Source organism: Ranitomeya variabilis, chromosome 2 (assembly GCF_051348905.1).
Source record: "Ranitomeya variabilis isolate aRanVar5 chromosome 2, aRanVar5.hap1, whole genome shotgun sequence".
NCBI lineage: Eukaryota > Metazoa > Chordata > Amphibia > Anura > Dendrobatidae > Ranitomeya > Ranitomeya variabilis.
Window position 1 is genome coordinate 742,050,720 of NC_135233.1, and position 25,786 is coordinate 742,076,505.

At 44.7% G+C, this 25,786-nt stretch overlaps 1 protein-coding gene across 4 annotated transcripts in view; it reads left to right on the forward strand.

Annotated features, from left to right (window-relative positions):
- The window catches only part of HACE1 (HECT domain and ankyrin repeat containing E3 ubiquitin protein ligase 1), a 163,180-nt gene that overhangs the window by 16,926 nt on the left and 120,468 nt on the right, over positions 1 to 25,786 (forward strand). For 2 of the 4 annotated variants that reach the window (XM_077289651.1, XM_077289653.1), the window contains exons 7-11: positions 7,541 to 7,623; positions 12,163 to 12,259; positions 13,099 to 13,200; positions 14,526 to 14,632; positions 23,878 to 24,124. In XM_077289651.1, the coding sequence (XP_077145766.1) occupies positions 7,541 to 7,623; positions 12,163 to 12,259; positions 13,099 to 13,200; positions 14,526 to 14,632; positions 23,878 to 24,124 (636 nt within the window). The remainder of the gene's footprint in view (positions 1 to 7,540; positions 7,624 to 12,162; positions 12,260 to 13,098; positions 13,201 to 14,525; positions 14,633 to 23,877; positions 24,125 to 25,786) is intronic. The other 2 variants (XM_077289654.1, XM_077289652.1) reach the window with 1 other exon arrangement.

Genomic DNA, 25,786 nt, shown 5'->3' on the forward strand with positions numbered 1-25,786 from the left:
GATGAATTGGAAGTAGGATTCTAAGAAACAAGTTCAAGTGACCAGTGCAAAACTTGCAAGACTTCAATTTTTTTTTTATACATCAATTGAAATATGAAAACTAATATTAAAAAATGCCCCCATTTTTCAAGCATACATTTAACATAAAAGTCTGATTTTAAACAGTAGGTCATTTTCTGATTACATATTCCCTTTAAAGAAATAGTGATGCCACTGATTTATAAAAACCTAAAGGAATGTAGGATAGGTTGTTCTCTATCTGTGGCACTCCTTAGGTAATGTGTAAGGCTGCATTCCCATGATGAGCTTTTGGTGAACTTTTGATATTGCAGATTTTCTGCACCATTTCTGCACCTATTAAATCAATTGGATTGCTTGCATTTTTTTTTTTTTTGCATTTTATTTTTTGCATGCGTATTCATAAATTACTGGTCTCTTGTTTATATGTCATGTTTTAACCCCTTCACAACTGATGACGTATATTTATGTAATCGGCCGTGTCCCTGTCTTTGATGTGGGCTCTGTCGCTGATTTAATCAGCCATCAAGTGCCTCTAACAGCTGCGGCTGAATCCGAGAAGCACCCACGGCTGGTAACCTGTTAGAATCCGTTGTCAATCACTGACAGCCGAATTTAACACGCGCCGGCTGGAAGTGTGTCACAAGTCCCACCCATCGGAGCTCCGGTCACATGATTGCGGGACGCCGATGGGTTGTAGTGATAGGCGGTGATCTGCAAAAGACCACCGTGCCTGACTGACATCACGATATTCTTGTGAACGTCGGCTCGTATCAAACAGGAAGGTGCTTTCTAATGTATAGGTGAATTCCTTTTTTTATTTTATGCCTTTGTCTCTGCACAGTAGTGTGGAATAATCCATGGGTTAATCCTGTTAGATGTGCTGAATGTGAGGAGCATGCAATGAGAGGTCACATCCTGACATCAGTGTCAGCGTCCGGTCGTACCTTGTGGGCGGTGTTATAACGAATTGTACGTCCCTGGAAGGATGGAATAATTAACCAAATGGCCCTTGGCACATAAAAGGTCCCCCACCCGTGGTCTAAAGAAAAGTCATTGCAGTTTCTAACTTATTATTTAACCTCTTTACCCCCGAGGGTGGTTTGCATGTTAATGACCGGGCCATTTGTTACAATTCTGACCACTGTCCCTTTGTGAGGTAATAACTTTGGAACACTTCAATGGATCCCGGTGATTCTGAGTTTTTCTCGTGATGTATTGTACTTCATGATAGTGGTAAAATTTCTTTGATATGACTTGCATTTATTTGTGAAAAAAATGGAATTTTGTCACAAATTTTGCAAATTTTGCAAATTTCCCACTTTGAATTTTTATGCCCTTAAATCACAGAGATATGTTACACAAAAAACTTAATAAGTAATATTTCCCACATGTCTACTTTACATCAGCACAATTTTGGAACCACAATTTTTTTTTGTTAGGAAGTTATAAGGGTTAAAAATTGAACAGCAATTTCTCATTTTTACAACACCTTTTTTTTTGGGGACCACATCACATTTGAAGTCACTCTGAGGGGTCTGTTGTGACGGGGTATGCGACAGAGCAGGAAGAGACACCAGGCCGATAAACAATCCAACAAGATTTATTGGAGCAGGGAAGTGGGGTAACACAAATTAAGGTAACGTTAGAGTCCACAATGAATCCACAATGCGCCCACAATAAGTCCACACAAAGGGAGCAGATCCGGGGGCGCCACCCGGCAATGCGACGCCAGGATATTAGAAATAGTCCTTGGGTGAATTCAATGGATCCAGCAGATGAGGGACACAACACAGTCCTACATGGCAGCTTCTAACAATACACACGGTCATCAGGATCTCGCCTCAGCATAAGATCCCAGCCCTTCGCAAGTCACCACACAACAACAGTCTTTAGATTCAGCCCTTAAATCCAGTAGGGTGGTGAGACATCATAATTCCATGTGGCAAAATGATCTCCAATCTCCATACATGATACCAGGATCCAGCAGCAAATCCTTGTCCTTCAAAGCACACAGCATCAACTAACTGAACATGTGGTTTATTGTCCTACCACTCTTGGGATAAGCCCCCTTGTTGAGCAGAGATACTAACACCCACCCACTTAAACATAGCTTGAATGATTAAGAATGTTCCAGAAACTCTGTCTGGAGTCTGTCTACACGATTGTGTATTGGAGATGCCCACTGCAGAGAGGAACAAAGACAAGCATACCCCCACCAGATACAGGACAAGGAATGCTAATGTAAGCCTGATCACAGTATGGTCCATGTGTACAGGCTGGGGTAACACTCTGTTACATCTGTATGATAGAAAATACCCAGAAGTGACGCCATTCTAAAAACTTCACCCCTCAAGGTGCTCAAAACCACATTCATTTATTAACCCTTCAGGTGCTTCACAGGAATTTTTGGAATGTTTAAAAAAAAAAATGAACATTTAACTTTTTTTTTTAATACAAAAAATGTACTTTGCTTTTTTTATTTTCCAAATGGTAACAGAGTAACAGAAGAAATTGGATCCCAAAAGTTGTGCAATTTGTCTTGAGTACGCTGATACCCCATATGTGGGGGTAAACCACTGTTTGGGCGCACGGCAGAGCTCGGAAGGGAAGGAGCACCGTTTTACTTTTTCAACGCAGAATTGGATGGAATTGAGATCGGACGCCATGTCGCGTTTGGAGAGCCCCTGATGTGCCTAAACAGTGGAAACCCCCCACAAGTGACATCATTTTGGAAACTAGACCCCCTAAGGAACTTATCTAGATGTGTGGTGAGCACTTTGAACCCCCAAGTGCATCACAGAAGTTTATAACGTAGAGCCGTGAAAATAAAAAAATCATGTTTTTTCCACAAAAATAATCTTTTTGCCCCCAACTTTTAATTTGACCAAGGGTAACAGGAGAAATTGGACCCCAAAAGTTGTTGTGCAATTTCTCTTGAGTATGCCGAAACCCCATACGTAGGGGAATACTACCTTTGAGGCACAGTGCAAAGCTCAGAAGGGAAGAAGCGCCATATTGGAGTTCAGATTTTGCTGCAATGGTTTGAGGGTGCCATGTCACATTGACAAAGCCCTTGATGTGCCAGAACAACAGAAACTCCTATATGTGAACTCATTTTACCAACTACACTCCCCAATGAATTAATCTAGGGGTGCAGTGATCATATTAACACCACATGTCTCACAGAATTTTATACTATTGAGCGGTGAAGAAAGCATACACTAAAATGTTGTTTTAGCCTCAAGTTTTTAATTTTTCTAGGGGCTAATAGGAATTTTTTTTTTTACAGCAAACTAAGGTCCATTTTTCCCTGAGTGCGCCAATACCCTACATGTAATTAGGAAATATTTTTCATGCACAGTGCAAAGCTCTGAAGGCAAGGAGCGCCAGATTTTACTGTTATGGTTTGCAGGTGCCTCTCACTGAATTCATTTAGGGGCGCAGTGATCATATTTACACCATGGATGTGTCGCGGAATTTTATACCATTGGGCATTGAAGACAAAATAACTACATTTTTACCACTGAAATTTTGTTTTGGGCAAAAATTTTATATTTTCACACAAGAAGTGGGTAAAAATGGCACCAAAATTTGTCCCACAATTTCTACTGAACGTGGCAATGCCCCATATGTGGCTGTACAGTACTACTTAGCCATACAGAGAGACTCTGGAGGAACGGAGTTCTATTTGCCTATTCAGTGAATGGGTCTGTGCACATGTCAGTGTTTTTCCACGGACCGTGTGTCTGTGGTCAAAACTTGCTGACACGTCCTTTTTTTAATGTCGGCATGGACCACAAAATGTTCCACACACGTGCATGCGCATAAAGCTCACAGCTGGTGGCTGGTATTCCCAGGCTGATAAGGGGCCATGAATATTGAGCCCCCCAGCCTAAAAATAGCAGCCCCCGCAGCTGCCCAGAAAAGGCACATTCATCAGATGCGCCAATTATGGCGCTTTGCCCGGCCCTTCCTACTTGGCCTGTAGCGGTGGCAAGTGGAGTTCATATTTGTGGGGTTGATGGCACCTTTGTTTTGTCAGGTGACATCAAGCACACGGCTTAGTAGTGGAGAAGCGTCTATAAGACACCTCTCCATTACTAATCCTATAGTTGTGTGGTAAATAAAGACAGCCAGAGTAAAGTGTTTTATTACAGATAAAACAAAACAGTTTTACTTTTTTATTTAAAAAGATCAAACACAGTTATACTCACCAAACGCCTAATTCCACTGACGCCCTCGTTCTCCTGTAATAAAACAAAAATAAAAAAAACAACAATATACCATACCTGTCTGTCTTTTTGTCCTACGCTGTAATCCATGTCTGGGGGATAATTAGTTTTCAACCTGGACGGTGCCAAGATGCGACCATCCAGGCTGAGAACCACTGGTGAATGAGCTGCTGGGAACGCTGGGTCAGTGACCGGGGGTGACGTCATAGAGGTTACCTTTGGTCACTGTGCTCTGTTCCCAGCCAGGCTGAACTGCGGTGACTTCGGTGTGATCCCCGCTAGTGGCATGAGCCGTGAGCACTCACGGTGCTAGCGGGAATCTCACCGCAGCTCAGCCCGGCTGAGAACGGAGCCCATTGACCGAAGGTAACCTCTATGACAGGAGTTATATTTCATAGGTTTTGGAGATTTAGCTTCAAACCTCCAGGGGAGGGACCTAAGGACCATCTTGTGGGTGGAAAAGGGTGTAACCAACCAAGCTATTAAATGCTACTGCAGAGATTGGCCTAGTGTTTTTTTTTTTTTTTCTGGGGAGGTTGCAATGACCTATCGTGTTGGGAGAAGTCAAGCAACAGAGGGGACCACCAGCCTCCCATGCGGCAGCCCCTTCCCCACAAACTAAGCCTTTCATCTGCTGGTAACTGACTTTTAATATCTGCTTATATCTGTTGTACTTCACCTGTATTTTCATATCTGACCATTGTTCATGTATAACCATCGTGTATTTTCTAGTGTGCCTTTAAGGCGATTAAATAATTTACCCTGGAGCTGCTCTTTTATCTTGATCAACGAATCCACATGTCAGTTTCTCGGTTTAATTTTTCATGTTACCAGGGCTGGTTTCTGACGTGATATAAACCTGTTAACAGACCAGGCGTATATTGAACGAGGGACTACTCGCAGTACGACCGGGCTGACCAGGCGCTGTTTCACTGGTGCTAGTGAAAGCAGCCTCTCAGCCTGTCAGGGTTGTGGGCTAGTTGTGGTGCCACATCAGTGACTTCATGGGCCACATCCTCTGCCTTGTAAATCTGTACCAATCTGACTTTACGTGTCCCCAAGAGGTGCTGAACGTCACATTGGTACAAGTGGGGAGACCTTATCACTTGATCCCGCTGATGTAATATTGACATCAGGCCGGGTGGCGAGGTGCGGATCCTTCACAGCGATTTTAGCTATACATAGCGGGCTTTAGCCCTGCTATGTATAGCATGTGCAACATGAAGATTGCAACTTCAAGTCTCCTAAGGGGACTATTGAACACAGTAAAAATATATGCCGTATTTTCTGGCTTATAAGATGTCTTTTTAACCCCTGAAAATCTTCTCAAATGTCAGGGGTCGTCTTATTCGCCAGGTGTCGTCTTAAAAGGCGGGTGCGGAGCTCTGCGGTCACCGCACATGGTGCGTGGAGCGGTACCGGATGATACCCAGGGTCTGGAGGAGAGGAAACTCTCCTCCAGGCCCTGGGTACCATATTCCTGTAAAATAAAGAATTAAAATAAAAATAAGGATATACTTACCTTCTGACGGCCCCCGGAGTCCTCCCGGCTCTAAGCGGTGCATGCGGCGGCTTCCGTTCCCAGGGATGCTTTGCGCGAAGGACCTTTGTGACGTCACAATGTCATCTCATGTATGTAAAACTCGTTGTACCTGCAAGGTGAAATTGTTAAGTTGGGATTTGAAGCACGCACCAAGCACAGTGGGCATGAGATCTCTATAAATCCCATCCACTTTGCTGGAACTGTTAGACGCTGCGTTTTCGGCACAGCTAAAATGTGCAATGTCAAAAACTCATGGTGTGCACACAGCCTAAGGGTTCCCAAAGCTTCCACTAGTCTGCAAGGCTCCGACATGAAGATTTCCCAACGTCTGATGGTTGTTCTAGTACTTCTCATTAATTAAAAACAAGCCAAGCCTTTGCTTTCCTTTTTTGCTTTCTTTTTGGGCATTTCTGCTTCTACCATAATACAGCTCTGTATTGGATTCGAAAAACAGAGCTCATTTTTAGTTGACAATTGGGGAGGAAAAATGGTTTGGGGGAGTGGGACCCCTTTAAATCAATGAGATCATTTTCACTGAGACCATAAGTAGGTGTAAAAAAACAAAAATCCCCCAAACAAACCATGTTTTATTCATTCACTTGTGAGATTAGTTGTAGCCAAGTGGATTTACAAGTCCTACTCATTCACAAATGTATCAGGTGATAACAAGTTACCAACCCCTACATCGCTGACACTTTCACACTGGTGGCTCCTGTTCAACTGCACTCTTCAAAAATGTTCTGACTATTAGTCTCTCCTGGTTTGATTGGCTGAGATGCACCATGTGGTTAGAGATGAGACTTCTTTAAAGGGAATCTGTCACGAGAATTATTGTGTTCCCATCTGATAGCTGCATGATGTAGAGGCCGACACCCTGATTCCAGCGATGTCACTTACTGAGCTGTGTGTTGTATTAATTTTTTTTTTTTTTAGAAAATCACTATTTATCTGCAGCAGATCTACCAGTTCTCTGAATCCTAAATATGATTACTGTGTAATCCCAGATCCCCACCACTGATTGGCAAGTTTCTGTTTTCACTGTTCATAGGCAGAAAGCTGCCAATCCGTCTTAGGGGTGTGGTTATACATGACTAATGAATATGGAGGACTACATAGCAGCAGGCTGACTGGTCCTCTAGTGATGATCTGCTGATAAAACAGTGATTTTATGTCATCTACATTAAGCAGACATGTGATACATGTCTGGACTCAAGGTCTCTGCTCCAACATAATGCTGCTCTCTGATTAGGTGACAAAAATCTGCGGACAGATTCCCTTAAGCCCAGGCAGATTATTTGTTAGTCACTTGATGCACAGTGCTAGAGACTAAACCTGAGTAAGCGTTGTAGAGCCCTATGGGGTTGGAGATGTGGATCATAACAGGGCTCCTGTTCTAACATTTGGGCTCAGAGAAACGTGGATGCTCACTGCAGCACTGAGGAGGGAGAATTAGGGGGAAGGAATTGCTCCATTATTAACCTCACACTCCCTGTGACAAAATCTTATAGGCCTGTATTTATAAGTTAATAAATAGGAAGATGAAAAATAGAGAATCCTGGCATCACAAATACAATTTCTCCACGTTGTTATTACTATGGTAAAGACTTTCTGGACAAGTGCCTCATGAGAGATCACTTTGCGAACTAACTGTACTAGACTTTGCATTACATGCTGCATATTTTTTCTTACTTGCACTAAATAACTTCAATGCTTATTTATTTGATTTTTTTTCTCTTTAAAATAGACTGTGTCATGTCTATTGGACAGCGGGGCAGATATAAACAGGCCGAATGTGTCTGGAGCTACTCCATTGTATTTTGCATGCAGGTAAGATGTATGAGTTACAAGGGGAGCAGCAGGGAGGCGGCACTACAGGCCAATACAATAGGGTGTGCTGCTCATATTACATGCCTGCATGACCATATCAGCCTACTTCATGGGCCTTCCTATTGTCAGACTCCTGCATACTATTTACTGCAGTATACTTTATATAATTGTGTTTATAGGAAGAAGTAAGGCTGGGTCTGGAACATAAAGCATTGAGAAAATCACCAATTTGTAAAAGTACTGTTGATCAGTTTAGTAGTGAGAACCCCACCTGTCACTGAAACTACAATATGTAAGTGCTCATTTTGTGCTTTAGTGTGCACACAGGAGTGTACAGACCTATAGAATTTCTGTTAAGCCTTTGCACTGCTCTGATGCGTTCATTTATAAGTTGATCGGTTCTGTGCCATTGTTCTGATCGATAAGGCAGGGGTGGGCATTGGACAAAACCTGATCCACAGTACTTTTAGGGGCAACAAATATCAACAGAAAATGAAGACGTGTTTCACTAGATTGTTAGTTGTCCCCTATAAGCATTTAGGATGACTTAGCCTTCTTACCAAAGTGGATTCAAACCAGCTCTCCTTAAGTTTGCCCACTGACCAAGCCGTGAACAGTCTATAATTTTTAAGGGTAGGTTAATTTTAACATTGAGAGATAGAATATCAAAAATAAAATCCAGAAAATCACATTGTATAAATTATATAAATTTATTTGCAGTTTGCAGTGAGAAATATTGATCCCTCTGGCAAACAAGACTTAATACTTGGTGGCAATACCCTTGTTGGCAAGCACAGCAGTCAGACGTTTTTTGTAGTTGATGATGAGGTTTGTGCACATGTCAGGAGGAATTTTGGTGCACTCCTCTTTGCTGATCGTCTAAATCATTAAGATTTTGAGGCTGTGGTTTGGAACTCAGCGCTTCAACTCCCTTCTTATTCCCATCCTTGTATGCATGGCTCCTTATTCCCATCCTTGTATGCATGGTTCCTTAGCCCCATCCTTGTATGTATGGCCCCCATGAGAAAAGTATTAAAAAAACAAAAACATCCTACTTACCTTTTTCCATCATACATGACGGCACCACGAGAGAGGGGATCCGCCCTTCAAGGACAGGAAACCTTCAAGATAAAAGGGGCGGCACCTCTCTCCACATCAGTTGGTTTCCTGTCCTTGATGGGGAACCCTCAAGATGAAAACTTCTGATGAAGACAGAAGAGGATGCCTGGGCCGGGTGGATTTGGGCAGGCGCTAGTCTGCTGCACCCGTCACCAGGTACCGGTAGTCGCCTCGGGGGTCATGTATTCCATGCCCCCCCTGAGCAAAGCATGGCCACAACCCATGAGGCAATTCCCGGGTAAAAAATTATCCTCGGGGGCCGCAGGTAGCGTCTCCCCCCTGTTGATTAAAAATCCTGCTGTCCTCGGGGGTCACTACATGGTTCCCCCCCTGTTGACCAAAGGTGGCCATGCAGCCCGTAAGGCACATCGGTGCCTGGGCTGCGTAAGTCTCCTCGAAGGTTTGGGGGCCTCCCTGTGGAGTTTTAAAAAAGCAGGTCTCCCCCCATCCCCCCTTCCCTTCCTCCCTGGTCGGTACCTGAGACAGCGGAGAGGTATGGAGCGGTGTCGGGCAGGCACTATGGATCTGGGGGTGAGTGTGGCGTGTCCGACGGCGGGGACACTCCAGAGTTTCCTGCTTGGCTGGCGCCATGTTCCCAGGGGTGGCGCAGTGCGCGCGTGCGCACATTGCCGGGCGGCATCACTCGGAACCTTTGTGCAGGACACTGGGGCAGGAGGACCGGCAACTTCGGCGCACACCGGAAGTAAGGGCTGGGTGCGTGCCTGGAAGTAGAGTGCACATGGGTGCTGGAGGACTGCAGAGCAGCGCGCACCGGAAGTAAGTGCCGGGTGCGCACGCAGGACCCAGCGGCGGCACACGGAGCAGAGGCAGGATCAACCTGGTGACTGGTTAATTAAGTAGCGCGCCCCGGAAGTGGTTGCCGGAGGCGCGCTTAGATATCATTATACAGCGCAGGTGTTGCGCTAGCGGCGGCAGATGCATGATCAACCAGGTGATTGATTGCATTTACATGCACCGGAAGTGGTGCAGGCACGATCAGCCAGGTAATTAATAAAATTAGCAGGCCAGGTGCGCACATACACCTGGTTATAGCACAGACCAGGGTGCTGAGCAGCCAGTAAAGGCAGGATCAACCAGGTGATTGATTGCATATAACATGCAGGTGCGCGCATACACCTGATTGTAGCACAAAGTGCTGAGGGCCAGTAAAAGGCAGGATCAACCAGGTGATCCACTAAGGAAAAAAAAAAAAACAGAAGGAAGTGAGTCTATTTAAACAAACCAGAAGTGCTGCCCTGTGTCACTAAGCCAGGCCAGGTTGATTGTGACTGCTCTTGTTACGTGGTGGTGTGTAAGATGGAGAGCTTTTCGGCGGAGCATTTATTGCCACAGCAAGACGTGCAGGACAGGCGGTCTCGCTCAAGTGAGAAGAGCCAGATACGCCATGACAGCAGCAGAAGTCGCTGAGACAGCGTGCGTACGGACGGATCGCAATGCAAACTAGGGGTCCCTGGTCTCATTGGGAGACACGGAGAAAACCAGCCAACCTCCGGATCCGGTACCCGTACTTTGAAAGCGTCCGAGTGGTGAGTGAACTTCGAGAAAGTCCAGCACGCTAATGTCTGTTCTTTTCTCTTCTCTCATCTCCGTCTCTCCCCTCTTTTCTTACATACATTTGGGGGTGGAGTATAGGAGGTCCCCAAAAAGTATAAGGCAAAAACTAAAAATATGGAATGCCCCTTGTGTAAAAAGCCTTTAAAAACATCCCGGAGTAAAAGACTGTGTCAGGAGTGTATCAACAAGACAGTGGCAGAGGAAGCACCCTCCTTTACATAGAGCCTAAGATCTCTGATCCAGTCAGAGGTCTCTAGGTCTGTAAAAGCGTTACAGACAGCCGACACAGATGCCAGATCTAGGGACAGATCCAGCCCCTCAGTAGCATCCCAGAGGGATTCCTCGGAGTCAGGAGGACTCAGATACAGCCCGCTGCTCAGAGGAGGAAGATACATTTCCAGCGGAGGCTACGGATAAGCTTATGAAAGCTGTTTGCTCTACCATGGGGCTGGTAGACGAGAAGGCAAAAAAGACAGCCCAAGAACTTATGTTCAGTGGTCTGCAAAAGAGAAAACGGAGGTCATTCCCTATTAATGAACAGCTACAAGAACTGATTAAAAGGGAATGGCAAAAACCGGAAAAAAGGTCCCAAATAACCACCTCCCTAAAGAGAAAATATCCTTTTGAAGAAGAGGCGTCCTCATCTTGGGATTGAGCCCCAAAAATTGATGTGGCAATTTCAAAAGTTGCCAGAAAATCCTCCCTGCCATTCGAGGATTTAGTTCTCTAAAAGAACCTCTGGATAGAAAAGTGGACGGTTCCCTGAAAGCAGCATGGGAAGTCTCAGCAGGAGCACTAAGGCCAGCTATCGCGGCTAATTGTGTAGCCAGATCCCTAAAAATCTGGATAGACAACCTGGAGGAACAGGTAGAACAAAAAGTTCCCAGAGAAACTCTCCTAGAGGCAATACCAACCATGAGAGCAGCGGCAGTGTTTCTAGCTGAAGCATCAGCAGACTCAGCTAGACTGGCAGCAAAGTCAGCAGCTTTAGCCAACACAGGACGCCGGGTGGTATGGCTTAAATGCTGGCCGGGAGATACACAGGCAAAGATGAAACTTTGCTCTTTGCCATGTGAGGGGAACGTCCTGTTTGGACCGGCATTAGACGAGGTGTTGGAGAAAGCCGGTGACAGAAAAATTTTCCAAAGCAGCCATTTCAGCCCTTTCGGCGCTCCTTTCAGAGAGGCCGAAAATTCTGAAGACAGCAGTTTAGAGACCGAGACAGGAGCAACTTGGACAAGCGATCCAGGGGAGGAAAAGGCTTCTATTTTGGCAAGTCACCCAGGGACACCAAGAAACCTTCCCAGTGATGGTTTTTCTCAGGTGGGAGGGAGGCTCTCACTTCCTTCCAGCCTGGGAGAGGATCTCATCCAGCATATGGATCCGTCAGATTATAGGATCAGGCCTAAAACTAAAATTCCACCACTGGCCTCCCAAGAAGATACATGCAGACCCCGGTACAGTCCTCCCAAGAGACTATAAGAGATTATAAGAATGCATTTTACTTTTCAGGATAGATTTGCTTTTTTCTGTCTATGAAGTATCTTTTTCCATCTCATTTTTTGGTATGCTAGTGGTGCATTGATGTTAGATTAGTATATTGTCTTTCATTTCTTTTACATTATGTTTTTTACTGCTGTTCACTGAAAGGAAATTACAGTAAATGCTTTTCTTGTGGAAGATAAGATAACATAAAATTAATTTCTCCTCCAGCAGTAGTTTGTAAAAGAGAAATAATCAGAGATGAATAGAGATTTTCTGCTCACATGGCTTCTGGTCAGATTATAATTACCATTCCATCAAGTGTACAGCTTGTAGCTCATATGATTTCTTTGTTTCCTGCAGCCATGGACAAAGAGATACAGCACAGATATTATTACTGCGTGGTGCAAAGTACCTGCCAGATAAGAATGGTGTTACTCCGCTGGATCTTTGTGTGCAGGTATGTCTTCCATCAGAACTGCAGCACAAATACATCTGATGGATGGACTATTTATTAAAGGGATTGTCTATAGAAAAATACGTTATCTCGTACCCATAGGATATTGGATAACTTGTTGATCTGTTGGGGTATGACCGCTGGGACCCACGAACAGTCGGCACAGCAGGACACTTTTATCCCTGTTATAATGGAAAGGCTGTTTCTATTCATTCTCTGTGGGGTTGTTGATTGCTATGCTCAACTTTTTCCCGCAACCCTTTAGAGATTTTATAATGGGGACAAAAGTTTCCCGTCAAGGATAAAAAGAACGAACCCCTACCAATCAGTTAATACCACCTATTCACATGAAGGAAAACTTTTTTTTCATCAAAAAAGCCCTTTAAAGAGAACCTTCTACTCGGTTCATGCTGCCCAATCAGAGTGTGGCTGCACGACTGCAGCAAGCCAGGTATGCTTTTCTTTAAAATGCTCCTGCGGTTTAGAGGAAATCTAGTTAGACAATCCATTCTGGGTCCATAGTCAGAGATGAGACTAGTCCGACGCCGCCTCCGGCCGACTCCTCCCATAGATGCTTCACCTGATTGACAGGTCCCTCCAGTAGCGAGAGACCTTTCAATCACCTGCAGTGGCGCCATATTAGTCCCGTCTCTGGCTATTGTCTAAGTATATCCTCTCTGAAATGTCAGATGGTTTCGGAGAGACGTGTACCTGGCTGCAATCATGCAGGCAGGCTCTAATTCGTGCTGCCTGTGGTTTGGGAGCATGAATCAGCCAATAGGTTCCCTATAAGTGAGTACAAGACTGTGTACACTATGTAATTGTGGTGCGTTTTCTGCTAGGGTGGTTATGGAGAAACCTGTGACGTGCTGATACAACATCATCCCAGACTTTTTCAGACGTTAATTCAGATGACTCAAAATGAAGATCTTCGGGAAAATATGGTACGGTTCTCTGGATATTTGACATGCTCGATTTATCGCACTTCCTTAAGGGGGTTGTGCTACAAACACAAATGATCACCTACTTACTGTATAGCTAATACTGGGGTTTCCACAATAAGGGACCACCGCAAGTGCATTTTGAATGACGTGGTGGCCCAGCATGCACAATGCCCTCCAATCAAAGCCTGTAAGACTAAGCCGAGTGATTAGTGATTGTGCACAACCCTTTTAAGTTATATTAATCCATTTGATATTTTATGCATAAATTTTAATTTCAAACCAGTATGTATGTTCATATAAAAAGTGACTGAACCAGGTTAAATGAAGAAGATACGGTAACTAGCACATACATTAGATGGTCGGCTGGTGCTTAAGGCCAACTTTCAATGAATGGGTATGATACACATGGCGCCACTGCTTATTAACAAGGTTTTCTAAAACTGCATATCCTTTTAAATGTTGGCTTATTGTTTCACAGTGCCGGCTCTTCAAATGTATGGCATCATTTTTATTTACAGACACAAAAGCTTAGATGGCATAATATTTTCAGAAATGCCAGTATTTCACTGTGGACTACTGGGTTTCATTTGAAAAATCAAATCCTCAACCCAGACTGAAAAAATAGAAAGTTCTAAATGTAGTTTTTAAAAATATAAAGAATATAAATTAAAATTCTGAATCTTCCTTCTTTTCCCTAATTTAAAATAAATAAAGAGCCACCTTGTCGGAATGCAGCATTATTGCTGCACAAGGTGGCTCTTTTAGTTAAAAACGCCTGGGGGGGGGTGTGACAGGTTCCCTTTAACATGCTGTATTTGTTATCACGTTCACAAAATTTATATTTCTCAAAATTTAACATTCACGGTAAACACGGTAAAGAGAAAGCAAAATCGACACGCCAGTATTGCCCATCACTTCGAATGCTCAAAGGAATGCAAAAAAGGTGATCAAAAGGAACAAAACGTCGTATGTACCCTAAGTGGTATTGATAAAAACTGCCACTGGCCGTGCGCCAAAGCAAGTTGTATACAGGTCCATCGGAAGTAAAATTCAAAAGTTCTGGGTCTCAGAAATGGTGACAGAAACAATTTTTTTAACAGCATTCAGAATTTTTTTAACCATTAAAATGTAAAAAACAAAATATACAAGTTTGAGGTTTGCCATCTTTGTACTGAATTATGTTCCTGGGTCATTTTTACCGCATGATGAATGTAGACATTAAAGTGCTAAGAGATTTTTGGTCCTAATTTTTGTATAATTAAATAATTTAGTGCAACTGTTTGTTTCACTTCTTTACGTATCTCAAATTAATATTCTTCTCGTAGTTACGTCAAGTCCTTGAACACTTGTCACAGCTAAATGAAAGCCAGTACCTCAAGATACTCACCAGCCTCGCTGAAGTTGCCACTACAAATGGTCATAAACTCTTAAGGTAATGGAATCACATCATTTCTTAATATTGTTAGGAGGGGTGAAAACTTTTATCCTCTGTCCACAGGGTGATCTCTGGGACCTCCACCAGTCACACAGTCACAATAATGGGGGTTGGCATCCTCAGCTTACATGGATCAGTGGCCATGTATGCGCACCATCTCTTCATTTCAAGTCTGAGATTAACAGAGATGGCCAAGTATTGTACTTGCACTCTATGTCAGTCTTGTACACATTGGATGGATGACTGCGTGCACATGTGACTATTACTTTATTATAATGGGGATGTAGGACCCCCATTCTTGTGTAGGCGTTCCTTCACGTAATGATGCAATTGAATTATGTTTATAAACATATTTTAGATTTGGTATTAACCCCTGTCTGCTATCGGACGGAATAGTACATCCGATGGCAGAACCCCCGCTTTCATGTGGGCTCCGGCGGTGAGCCTGCATCAAAGCCGGGACATGTCCGCTGTTTTGAACAGCTGACATGTGCCCACAATAGGCACGGGCAGAATCGCGATCCGCCCATGCCTATTAACTAGTTAAATGCCACTGTCAAACTCTGACACCGGCATTTAACAAGTGTTTCCAATATATATATATATTTTTTTAAGCAAAGTTTGGAATTTTTTTTCACCACTTAGATAAAAAATGAAATAGACATGATTGGTGTCTATGACTCGTAATGACCTGGAGAATCACAATGGCAGGTCAGTTTTAGCATTTATTGAACCTAGCAAAAAAGCCAAACAAAAAACAATTGTGGGACTGCACTTTTTTTGCAATTTCACCGCACTTGGAATTTTTTTCCCGTTTTTTAGTACACAACATGGTAAAACCAATGGTGTCGTTCAAAAGTACAACTCGTCCCCCAAAAAATAAGTCCTCATATGGCCATATTGAGGTAAAAATAAAAGTTAAAACCGAAAATAGCTCCTGTCATTAAGGGGTTAAAGCAAAAATGGCGTGAAACTGACGCTATTAAGATTAACTCTTCTGCTTATAAAGGCAAGTTGCATTTTTTTCTTCCTTTTCTGTACAATGTAGGATGCCTGACTATTTTAAATGTGCAAAGTAAGTCAGGTTGTGGATTTGATGTGGATTTTCCTCTGCATATCTGCAGCATTTTCACAGAAATTTCACTCTGTATTGCAAAAGTGAAGATCACAATTAATTTCATACAAAGTAATACCTTTACATGATTCGCCATCCCACTGCTACTGAGAAATAAGCATTAGAATTTATATAAAATTGAGGCTGTATATCTGAAGCCTCTGTCACTTCAGCTCTATTTCCCACCTAGCGCTACCTCCTCCTGCTTGACTGATGGCTTCTTTGTCTGAAGTCACACAGCATAGAGGCTGAGAGTCAAGCAGGAGGAAGCGATGCTGGGTGGAAAATAGAGCTGGAGTGACAGAGGCTTCTGGTCTACAGCCTCATTTTTATATAAATTCTAACACTGGTTTCTCAGTAATGGAGGAACGCACTGGCCATATACTGGTATTGCTGGACTTGTCTGTGAAAGAGCTACATGCACATATAAATAGTTGTGAATTCCTGCTGACAGATTCCCTTTAAAGTAAGGTAAGCAATCTGTACCTTTCTCCTTCGCCTCATTGGGGGACACAGACCGTGGGTGTATGCTGCTTGCCACTAGGACACTACTAAGTGATACAAAGAAATCCTCCCCTGCAGTATACACCCTCCTGCTGGCTCTCAGCTAACCAGTTCTTGCTTAGTGTCTGTAGGAGGCACTTGGGTCTGTTTTCGGACCCCAACATTTTTTATTTTTATTTTTATTTTCTGTAAATTTTTATTTTTTAATTAACGGAGTGAAGGGGGCGACGGATTCCTTTCTAGGGTCCGCTCTCCCCCGAACCATCAACAGGCAAGCTCGGCGAGTATACCTCCCCGCACCTTTCCTGCGACGACTAGGGCACACCTAATCTACGCTAGGGCGACGGTTCCTATACGGTCCTGATCTCTTCCCTGTAAGATGGCGAGCACATAGAGTATACCTCTTATGTGCATCTCCTGGGCTCCTCTGCAATTAAGCCCTCACCTGTTGGCGTCATGTAGCCCCCACAGTAGCCGTAAGCCCCCTGCGGCAGGCAGATATGAAGATGGACAGAGGCTCTCCATCCCCCGGCAAAGGGAGGATCGATTGAGCTTATTCCCTCGCAATAGAGGCTGCATCTCTGCTCGGTGGTGATGAGTAGTTTCCTTCCTCACGCTGCCTGCGTGGAAGGTGCGGTCCTGGTCCCTGGGGAGAGGTGCCGCTGGCCGGACGCCAGTGGCAATCATTCGGCGCTAAGTCGCGGCCCGCTGACGCGCTCCACCGGCAGGCTCCATAAATTTAGTCCCCGGCTTTTTCAGCCAGACTAGGCCGCAGTTGAAATCCCCGCCAACCGCCGGAGCCCCGCCCAGCTCACTTCAGGGGCAACGGTTCCTTCACGGTCCCGATCTCCCCACACCAGCCGGTGGAGTGTCGCCGCCATGTATCCTCTCCTGGAGCCAGGCCTAATGCCGGACAACTGGCCCTGTCCACCTGGGCACTGAACTCCGTGGATGTACAGAGGCCCCTCTCTATGGTGTCCGAGCAGCCCCCACTGGTCCCACCACTGTGAAAGCGGATGGCACAAGGAGGCGGACGGTTCCTCTCCACCTCCCTAACAAAGGGATGATGGATTGAGGTTTAGCTCTCTATCGCACTGATACTGAGTGGATCCTGCCAGCGATGGGCTTCTGCAGCGGGATATTCACAGGCAGTCTCAGGCTTCCCTGTGGCCCACCTCCCTGAGGGTAACGCTCCAGCCGGCTACAAAAATTTAGCCCCCGGCTTCGGCCGATGTGTAGGCCCCACCCGGGAAGCGCACTATGGCGCCCCAAGGCGGCTCTGCCCGTTTTCCTGGCGCTTTTCACCCTGGCACGGAAGCGCTCAATTTTCTCGGCCACTGCAACGCCCCTCACTTCTACGCTGGCGCCGGCTGCAGAAATTTAGGCCCCGGCTTGGGCCTATTCATGGAAGTCTCGAGGCTCCGCCCACATCGTGCCTGTGGCTCCGCCCCCCGAATTGGCGCTTCTCGCTCTCTGCGAGATTTTATCTAGAGGCACATGACCAGTTTTCCCTGGTCTTAAAGGCACACGACCAGTATTCCCTGGTCTTAAAGGCACACGACTAGTATTCCCTGGTCTTAAAGGCACACGACCAGTATTCCCTGGTCTTAAAAGCACACGACCAGTATTCCCTGGTCTTAAAGGCACATGACCAGTATTCCCTGGTCTTAAAAGCACACGACCAGTATTCCCTGGTCTTAAAGGCACACGACCAGTATTCCCTGGTCTTAAAGGCACACAACCAGTATTCCCTGGTCTTAAAAGCACACGACCAGTATTCCCTGGTCTTAAAAGCACACGACCAGTATTCCCTGGTCTTAAAGGCACATGACCAATCTGAAGCTGGTCATAAATGAGGAGCCCTCCGCCGCTGATCCCAGTTTATCCCAGTGTAACTAGTTCCGTCAGTGGACTTCGTCACTGCCGCAACCCATGGTTTTTCTGACCAAGAAATTGAATCCCTCCGTGATCCCTCCATGGCTCGGAGTGCTCGCAGGACCGATATACATGGTCCCTCTCCTACATGGGATCCGTCGGCTAGCAGGGGCCACAAGTATTCTAGAAACGTACAGGCGTCTAGAAACGTACAGGCATCTACAAAACGGAAGTTTTCATTTCATGATCTCTCTCCAAGGATTTGCTGATAAAAAGACTCTGAACACGGATCGGATATTGCCTTGGACCTGGACTTGCCAGAGCTTCAGTAAAGGATGAACTCGCCTATTTATATCATCATCCAATCTCTGTACATTGACGAGGACTCCGGTCCTGCTCTAGACTACACAGTGTCCCTCATAAGGAGACTAAACTCCCTCGTAGAGCATTTGCCATCCAGTCCGGATATGCGATTCACTGGACAGAAGCCTCTACATGGGATGCCATGCCTGGTCTGATTTTTAAGGGCGACGGGCCCTTTAAAGGGCACCGATCTCCCCACACCATCAACAGACGGGCACACGGAGTGTCGCCTCCAGGTATCCTCTTCTGCATCCAGGCCTAACGCCAGACAACCTGTCCTGTCCACCCGGAGACCTGAACTCTGTGGATGTACAGAGGCACCCTTTTCGGGCGTCTGAGCACCCCCTCTGCATCACCACTATTTAAAAGAAGATGCAAGAAGGCAGATGATCCCTCTCCACTTCCTTGTTAAGAGGATGGTGGATCGAGGGTTCCTAATTTTTAACTCTGCACCGTCAAAAGAGAGCGGCGATGGCAAGAGACTATGACCTCCTGTATGCAGCCGCGCATTCTTCCACTTGGCAGATTAACCGGGTACAATCTCCTGTGGTTTACCTACCAGTATCCCTGCCCGATGTGTCATCAATTGAAAATGCCACGGTCTGTCAGATAGCAAATCTGGTTCGTTCCATTTTGCGGCTTCGGGTCCAGCCCTCTACCCTCCCTAGCCGCCGCATGGATTGCTAGAGCAATGGTCTCCTGGCTGGAGACCTTAACTACTTTGATTCACACCAGTAACCCTTTCCTGAAGACAGTACAGCTGATCAATCAAATCTTTTGAGCGGGAGACTTAACAAAGGATCGTACGTTCCTACAGCCCCGACCAGCAGTGGAAGGGTTGTCCAGGACAGTCTAGATCTAAGGGATCTTGGTTCCAAAAAGGGGAACGAGAAGTAGGACCGATCCTGGACCTAAAACTTCTAATAACCTTTCACAAGGTTCTTCTTCTTCAAATGGAGTTCCTCCGCTCAGCCATTACTTCAACAGAAAAAGGTGCAGTTTTTGGCATCCATCGACATTCGGGATGCTTACCCTCTTCAAAAATTCCTTCGCCTTTCCATTGGTGAGCAGCATTTTCAAGTCACGACCTTGTCTTCGGCCTTGCTACCGCACCCAGAGTGTTCGCAAGGCTCATGGTGGCTGTCATGTTCCTCTTGCACCCTAGAGGCGTGGTCGTCCTGCTCTGTTTGGCCGACTGTCTAGCCGCCCTTCCAGGACTCATCCCCTCATTTCATTCGATTTGCTGGGAGGGTTCTGAGGAAAAATGGTGACAACAATGGAAGCAATTTCCTTCGCTCCGCTCGTTTTCAGCAAGTCAAACAGACTTTCAGACGATAGTCTCTGAGCTCCTTCTTCATCCAGGGCCTTTCTCCCGGTTCAGTGGTTACTAGTAACTACCAATGCCAGTCCAATTCTCCCGATCATTGCTCTGGAGATCCGAACGGTAGTCCTACAGTAGGTCCACTGCCTTCTGGCGGGTCAACCCATCTGAATTCAATTCGACAATGCCATGGCTGTGCCATACGTCAATCATCTAGCAGGTACCCACGTTCAGGCGCCATGGCCGAGGTACCTCACATTCTCTGATGGGCCGAGATCTATCACTCGGTGATCTCGGCAGTACATATCCCAGGAGTATAACTCTGGGTGGCGAACATATTCAGCCGTCAGGGTTTTGCCTCAAGTGAGTGGGAACTTCACCCAGAAGTCTTCCATCAGACCTGCCTTCACTGGAGCTCTCCAGTTGTAGTTTGGATGGCGTCCGGACTAATCGCCTGTCTACTCGAGTTCGTGGTTCGGCCTCGAGATCCAAGAGCCATCACACTGCATGCTCTGGTTCTTCCGTGGTACCAGTTTCCATAACTCCCCTTCCACTACTTTCGAAAGCTTTTCAGAAGCAGAGAGGGCCCAAGTGGTCCTCGGAAATCCGCACTGACCACGTCAGTTTTTTTGCTTGCGGAGCTGGTAGCTTTCCGCCTTTCTGCAACAAAACTGCAAGTAGGGACTTTCTCGCAGGAAGTTTTCACACATAGTTCTTCCCTATGTTCCCTATCGCATACCGTTAGATCATTGAGACCTTAATGGTCCTAGGAGTATTACAGTAGACTCCTTTTTTGATCCGGACAGACCTTACTATTAGGGAAGGTCGCCCCTTTTTTCTCTGCGATATCCTCATCCTGACGAATCTTCGGTGCTAACGGGTCCTTTCAGACCTTTTTCCCTTATTTCCTTCAAAGCAAGGTTGTCCTCAGGCCATCCCCGTCCCTTGTTACCAAGGTGGTATTGTATTACCACTGTCATGAGGGCATAGTTCTTCCCTCATCTCTCTCGGCACCAGTCCACAAAATGGAATGAGTTCCCCATATTCCAGATGAAGCGAGTGCTCTGAGTAGGTACGTCTCGAGGACGGCGTCCTTCCGAAGGTTGGACACTGTATCTTTGGCTTCCTGACGGTAAGAGGAAGGCTTCCTGACGTTTACAGTAAGGGTTTAGCCGTCTTCATCGGCCATTTAGCCTGGTGTATTCCTTTCACCATCCAGGAGTCCTTCCGTGTTAGGCCGGCGTCACACTCAGCGTATGAAAATACGGTCCGTTTTTTACGGCCGTAATACGCAGAAATGTTCCCAAAATAGTGATCCGTATGTCATCCGTAGGCAGGGTGTGGCAGCGTATTTTGCGCATGGCATCCTCCGTATGGCATCCGTACTGCGATATTTTCTCGCAGGCTTGCAAAACCAACATCTAATGGATTTATGTGCTCAAATGTTCGTTAAAACATATATACAGTGTGTATGTATGTGTGTGTGTGTGTATGTGTGTGTGTGTATATATATATATATATATATATATATATATATATATATATATATATATATATATATAGTATTTATATTTAACTCAGCGCGAGATATGTGAAAAGCCGGTAACTCAATTGCCGGCTTTTTCTTTCTCCTTCACAAACCCGACAGGATATGAGACATGGTTTACATACAGTAAACCATCTCATATCCTGTAGTTACCTTGAGTCGCGGTGATGCGCCCCCTGCTGGATGTCCTCATATGAACTCGAGCGTGGGAATTTTTCCCAGGCTCGAGTTCATATGAGGACATCCAGCAGAGGGCGCATTACCGCGACTCAAGGTAACTACAGGACATTCCCCTGCATTACATTCATTCACAACATTTTACAGACAGGAGCGACTGCATTAGCACAGCTAATACACGGAAGGTATGGAATATTGTTGTTTGTTTTTTTAACTTTGTTTCAAGACGATGGTCTTCAGGTGGATTAAGAGTCTAATAAAATATTACAACAACATGTGTCTTTATTTCATTAAAGGACTTTGTAATAATGTGTGTGTGTTTTATTAACCATTCAGTACTATTGGATTAATAATGGATAGGTGTCATAATTGACGCCTTTCCATTATTAATCTGGCTTAATGTCACCTTACAGTAGCAAGGTGACATTAACCCTTCATTACCCCATATCCCACCGCTACACGGGAGTGGTAAGAGAGTGGCCAAGTGCCAGAATAGGCGCATCTTCCAGATGTGCCTTTTCTGGGGTGGCTGGGGGCAGATGTTTTTACCTGGGGGGGGGGGGCAATAACCATGGACCCTCTCTAGGCTATTAATATCTGCCCTCAGTCACTGGCTTTACCACTCTGGCCGAGAAAATTGCGTGGGAGCCCACGCCAATTTTTTCCGCGATTTAACCCTTTATTTTACAAGCTACAGCACCCAAATTTTGCACACACACACTACTAACAGTAGTGTGGAATATGCAAAAAAAAAAAGAAAGGGATATGAGATGGTTTACTGTATGTAAACCATGTCTCATGTCGGGTTTGTGAAGGAGAAAGAAAAAGCCGGCAATTGAATTACCGGCTTTTCTATAGAACACTGCTGCGTATTTCTCGAAAGTCACACTGCTGGTCCGTGTGTAATCCGTATTTTTCTCGCACCCATAGACTATCTTTGGCTATTTTTTTGAGCAATACGGTGAAAAACGCAGCATGCTGCGATTTTCTACGGCCGTACAAGACCGTATAATACGGATCAGTAAAATACGGCAGATAGGAGCTGGGACATAGAGAATCATTGTACCGTATGCAATCCGTATTTTCTGCACCTCTCATACGTCCGTAAAACTCACTAGTGTGACGCCGGCCTTAGATGTCAGCCTATCTCCCTGTCTATCGTGGGTTCTAGGCACCAGGCGTCGACAAGACACGCTTGCAAGCTTGCGGATTCGTCCAGTCCGCATGCATTCTTGAAGCACTAAAATTCCCACAGTTCCACTCTGCAGGCCGCGGTGGCGCACTTGTAAGTAGCGGTTACACAGGGCCTGATCTGATGTTGTCCCCACCCAGGGACTGCTTTGGTACGTCCCACGGTCTGTGTCCCCCAATGAGGCGAAGGAGAAAGAGGGATTTTTGTGTACTCACCGTAAAATCCTTTTCTCCGACCCAATCATTGGGGGACACAGCTCCCACCCTGGTATTAGCTTATGCTTGTTTTTATAATCTGATATGCTATACTCTCATATGTAATATGACATGCTGTAAGCTCATATGTTGTTACTAATCTCCTACTGCTTTTACACCGAACTGGTTAGGCTTCTTTCACACTTCAGTTGTTTGGCGTCAGTCACTTCCGACATAGTGACGGATCCGTCACAATTGTTGAGAAAACGGTTCCAACAGATCCGTTTTTTTGACTGATCCATTACTTGGGGGTTGTCTGGGAAAAGTATCTACTTTTTGGAGCATGCGCAATTGAAAAAACGGATTGGGGCGACGGATCCGCCGAAATGACGGTCGCGACGGATCCGTCGCCCATAGGCGGCCATTCTATGGAATGACGGACGATCCGCTGCGAACCGTCATTTCGGCGTTGACAAAAAACGTTTCAATGTCCGTCTATATCTAGACAACGTCCGCCAAATTTCGACGGATCCGTCGCATGACGGATGGAACTGACGACCGTCTGTCACAATCCGTCGCCAATGCAAGTCTATGGGAAAATAACGGATCCGCCAAAAAAAATGACGGATCCTTTATTTGAGGAAACTGGCGGTTTTAGACTGACGCCAAAAAACTGAAGTGTGAAAGAGGCCTAAGCTGAGAGCCAGCAGGAGGGTGTATACTGCAGGGGAGGAGCTAACTTTCATTGTATCACTTAGTGTCCTCCTAGTGGCAAGCAGCATAACACCCACGGTCTGTGTCCCCCAATGATTGGCTTGGAGAAAAGGATTTTACGGTGAGTACACAAAAATCCATCTTTCTGCACACCGTGTTAACCATTTACTGTAGAGATTCAGTTCATCTACGCTGTATAAGTGCCATTCTAAAGAAATTCACATAAAACTCTGCATCAAAAGTCTCTCCAGTAGTTATGAAGCTCAAATGAAGAGTCTGCTACGGATTGTGCGGATATTCTGCCATGTTTTTCGCCTTGGACCTTCTTCCCCCAGTAATGGAAATGATATGGGCTACAATGGAAACAAAACGCCAAGAAACCAGGTGTTCAAGGTCAGAAAAGTATATGACGTTTTTAGGAAGATAGACGTAAAAGAGCTGAATGTGACAAAGCATGCACTCATTTATCACACCCCTACTGAACAGGACGTAAGTTTGGTCAACCTCATGCATGCTCATTTTCAGTTTAGTCCATTGGCTTCCCTTTATCTGTCAATCAAAATGCCTTTTATACTTTCTTGTATATTTTGTCATTTTCCTTTTTTTTTCTTTTTGTTTAAAATGAAGCTTCATTTTGGAGCCCCTTTTTGGGATATGCTAAAAATCATCCTCATGTTAAAAAAAAAAAAAAAAAAAAGAGGAATTTTTCCTCCTCTGAGATGGAGCTTCTCTTTAACTTTGCAATCCACTTGGTTTAACTTGATCTAATATTATATCATTCGATTAGTATATTTGTTACATTGTTACTGGTAAAAGTAACAGTAATCCTATTCCCTATAGTACTTCTATGTTTAGTTATAGCAGTAGTCTAGGTTTATGGTTTATCTGGTATTATGTATATCTGTACGAAACAAGATGGCATTAAACATTCTCTTCCCAGATTATTTGGGGTAAAGTTATATGAGTGTTACAAGATAAGTTTAATAAATGTAAAATCCCATGATGATCAGATCAATTAATCAAAAGCGTTCCCAAATTTAGTCAGACTTTGGCCTCATTCATACATCATGAGTCACACACGTTCTCTCTGTGTCATTCTTGTTGCATAATGAATATCGTAAAAACAAAACCCAACAAGCAATGGCAGAATTGTGTTTTGTTTTTTTCCCCCCATTTTCATCACACTATATGGTAAAACGTCATTCAAAACTAAAACTCATCCCCCCAAAAAATAAGCCCTAATATATCTATATTAATAAAAAAAAAGTTATACCTCTTGGAAGAAGAGAAGGAAAACCCCCCCGAAAGTGTAGCTCTTAACGAGGTAACTAATTTAGGTGGAATAAATGCTTTTATTACCTACATATTTTTTGTCACAGATAAACATCATATCTGCTAGATATTGAGTGGGCTTATGAGCCTTCCACATTCATTTTTGTACAAGAGATACATTTTCTGCATCCATAGATAAAGTAGCTTTTGCTGTAATTTTAGTACCCAAGCAAAATGTGGAATTACTACGTAGCTCAAAATTAATTAAACTGGGAATATCAGTTGGCATGTAAATCATTAATATTCTGTAACAGCAGTGCCCAACCCATATACTTAAAGATTTTGTTAAATCCCAAGTGGGTTTGCATATTTTTTCTGTTTTTCCATTTTAATGTTATGCTGATTAGTTTGATTTGATAGCATGTCATTTGGAGTCTCAAAGTTATGATATAGATACTTGGTATTTTTTTTTTCAGTAGATTAAAAGGGTTGTACCAAGTTTGAAAGATAACACCTATCCTGTGAGTAGGAGTTAACTTCCTGATTGCTGGGGATCCGACCTCGAGACCTCTGACTGATCCCAAGAACTGGGGCTCTGAAGAGTCCTGTGTGCATGGAGTGGTGGTCAATAGTGATGGCTGAACCCCTGGATATTCAGGTCCAGTGCGTTTCGCCAAATAGTTAAAAAAAAAAAAAAAAAAAAGTAAGTTCGGTTCGAGTACCTGAACAGTACCCAAACCCCATTCACTTGAAAATGGGGCCAGAACATCCAGTGTTTGCAACTCTGTTATGTGCATGACAGCTCGGCAAACACTGCCTCTGATCTGCGGTAAAGTCATTTACTGCCGGTCAGAGAACCACGGCTCCCATGCTTCCAAA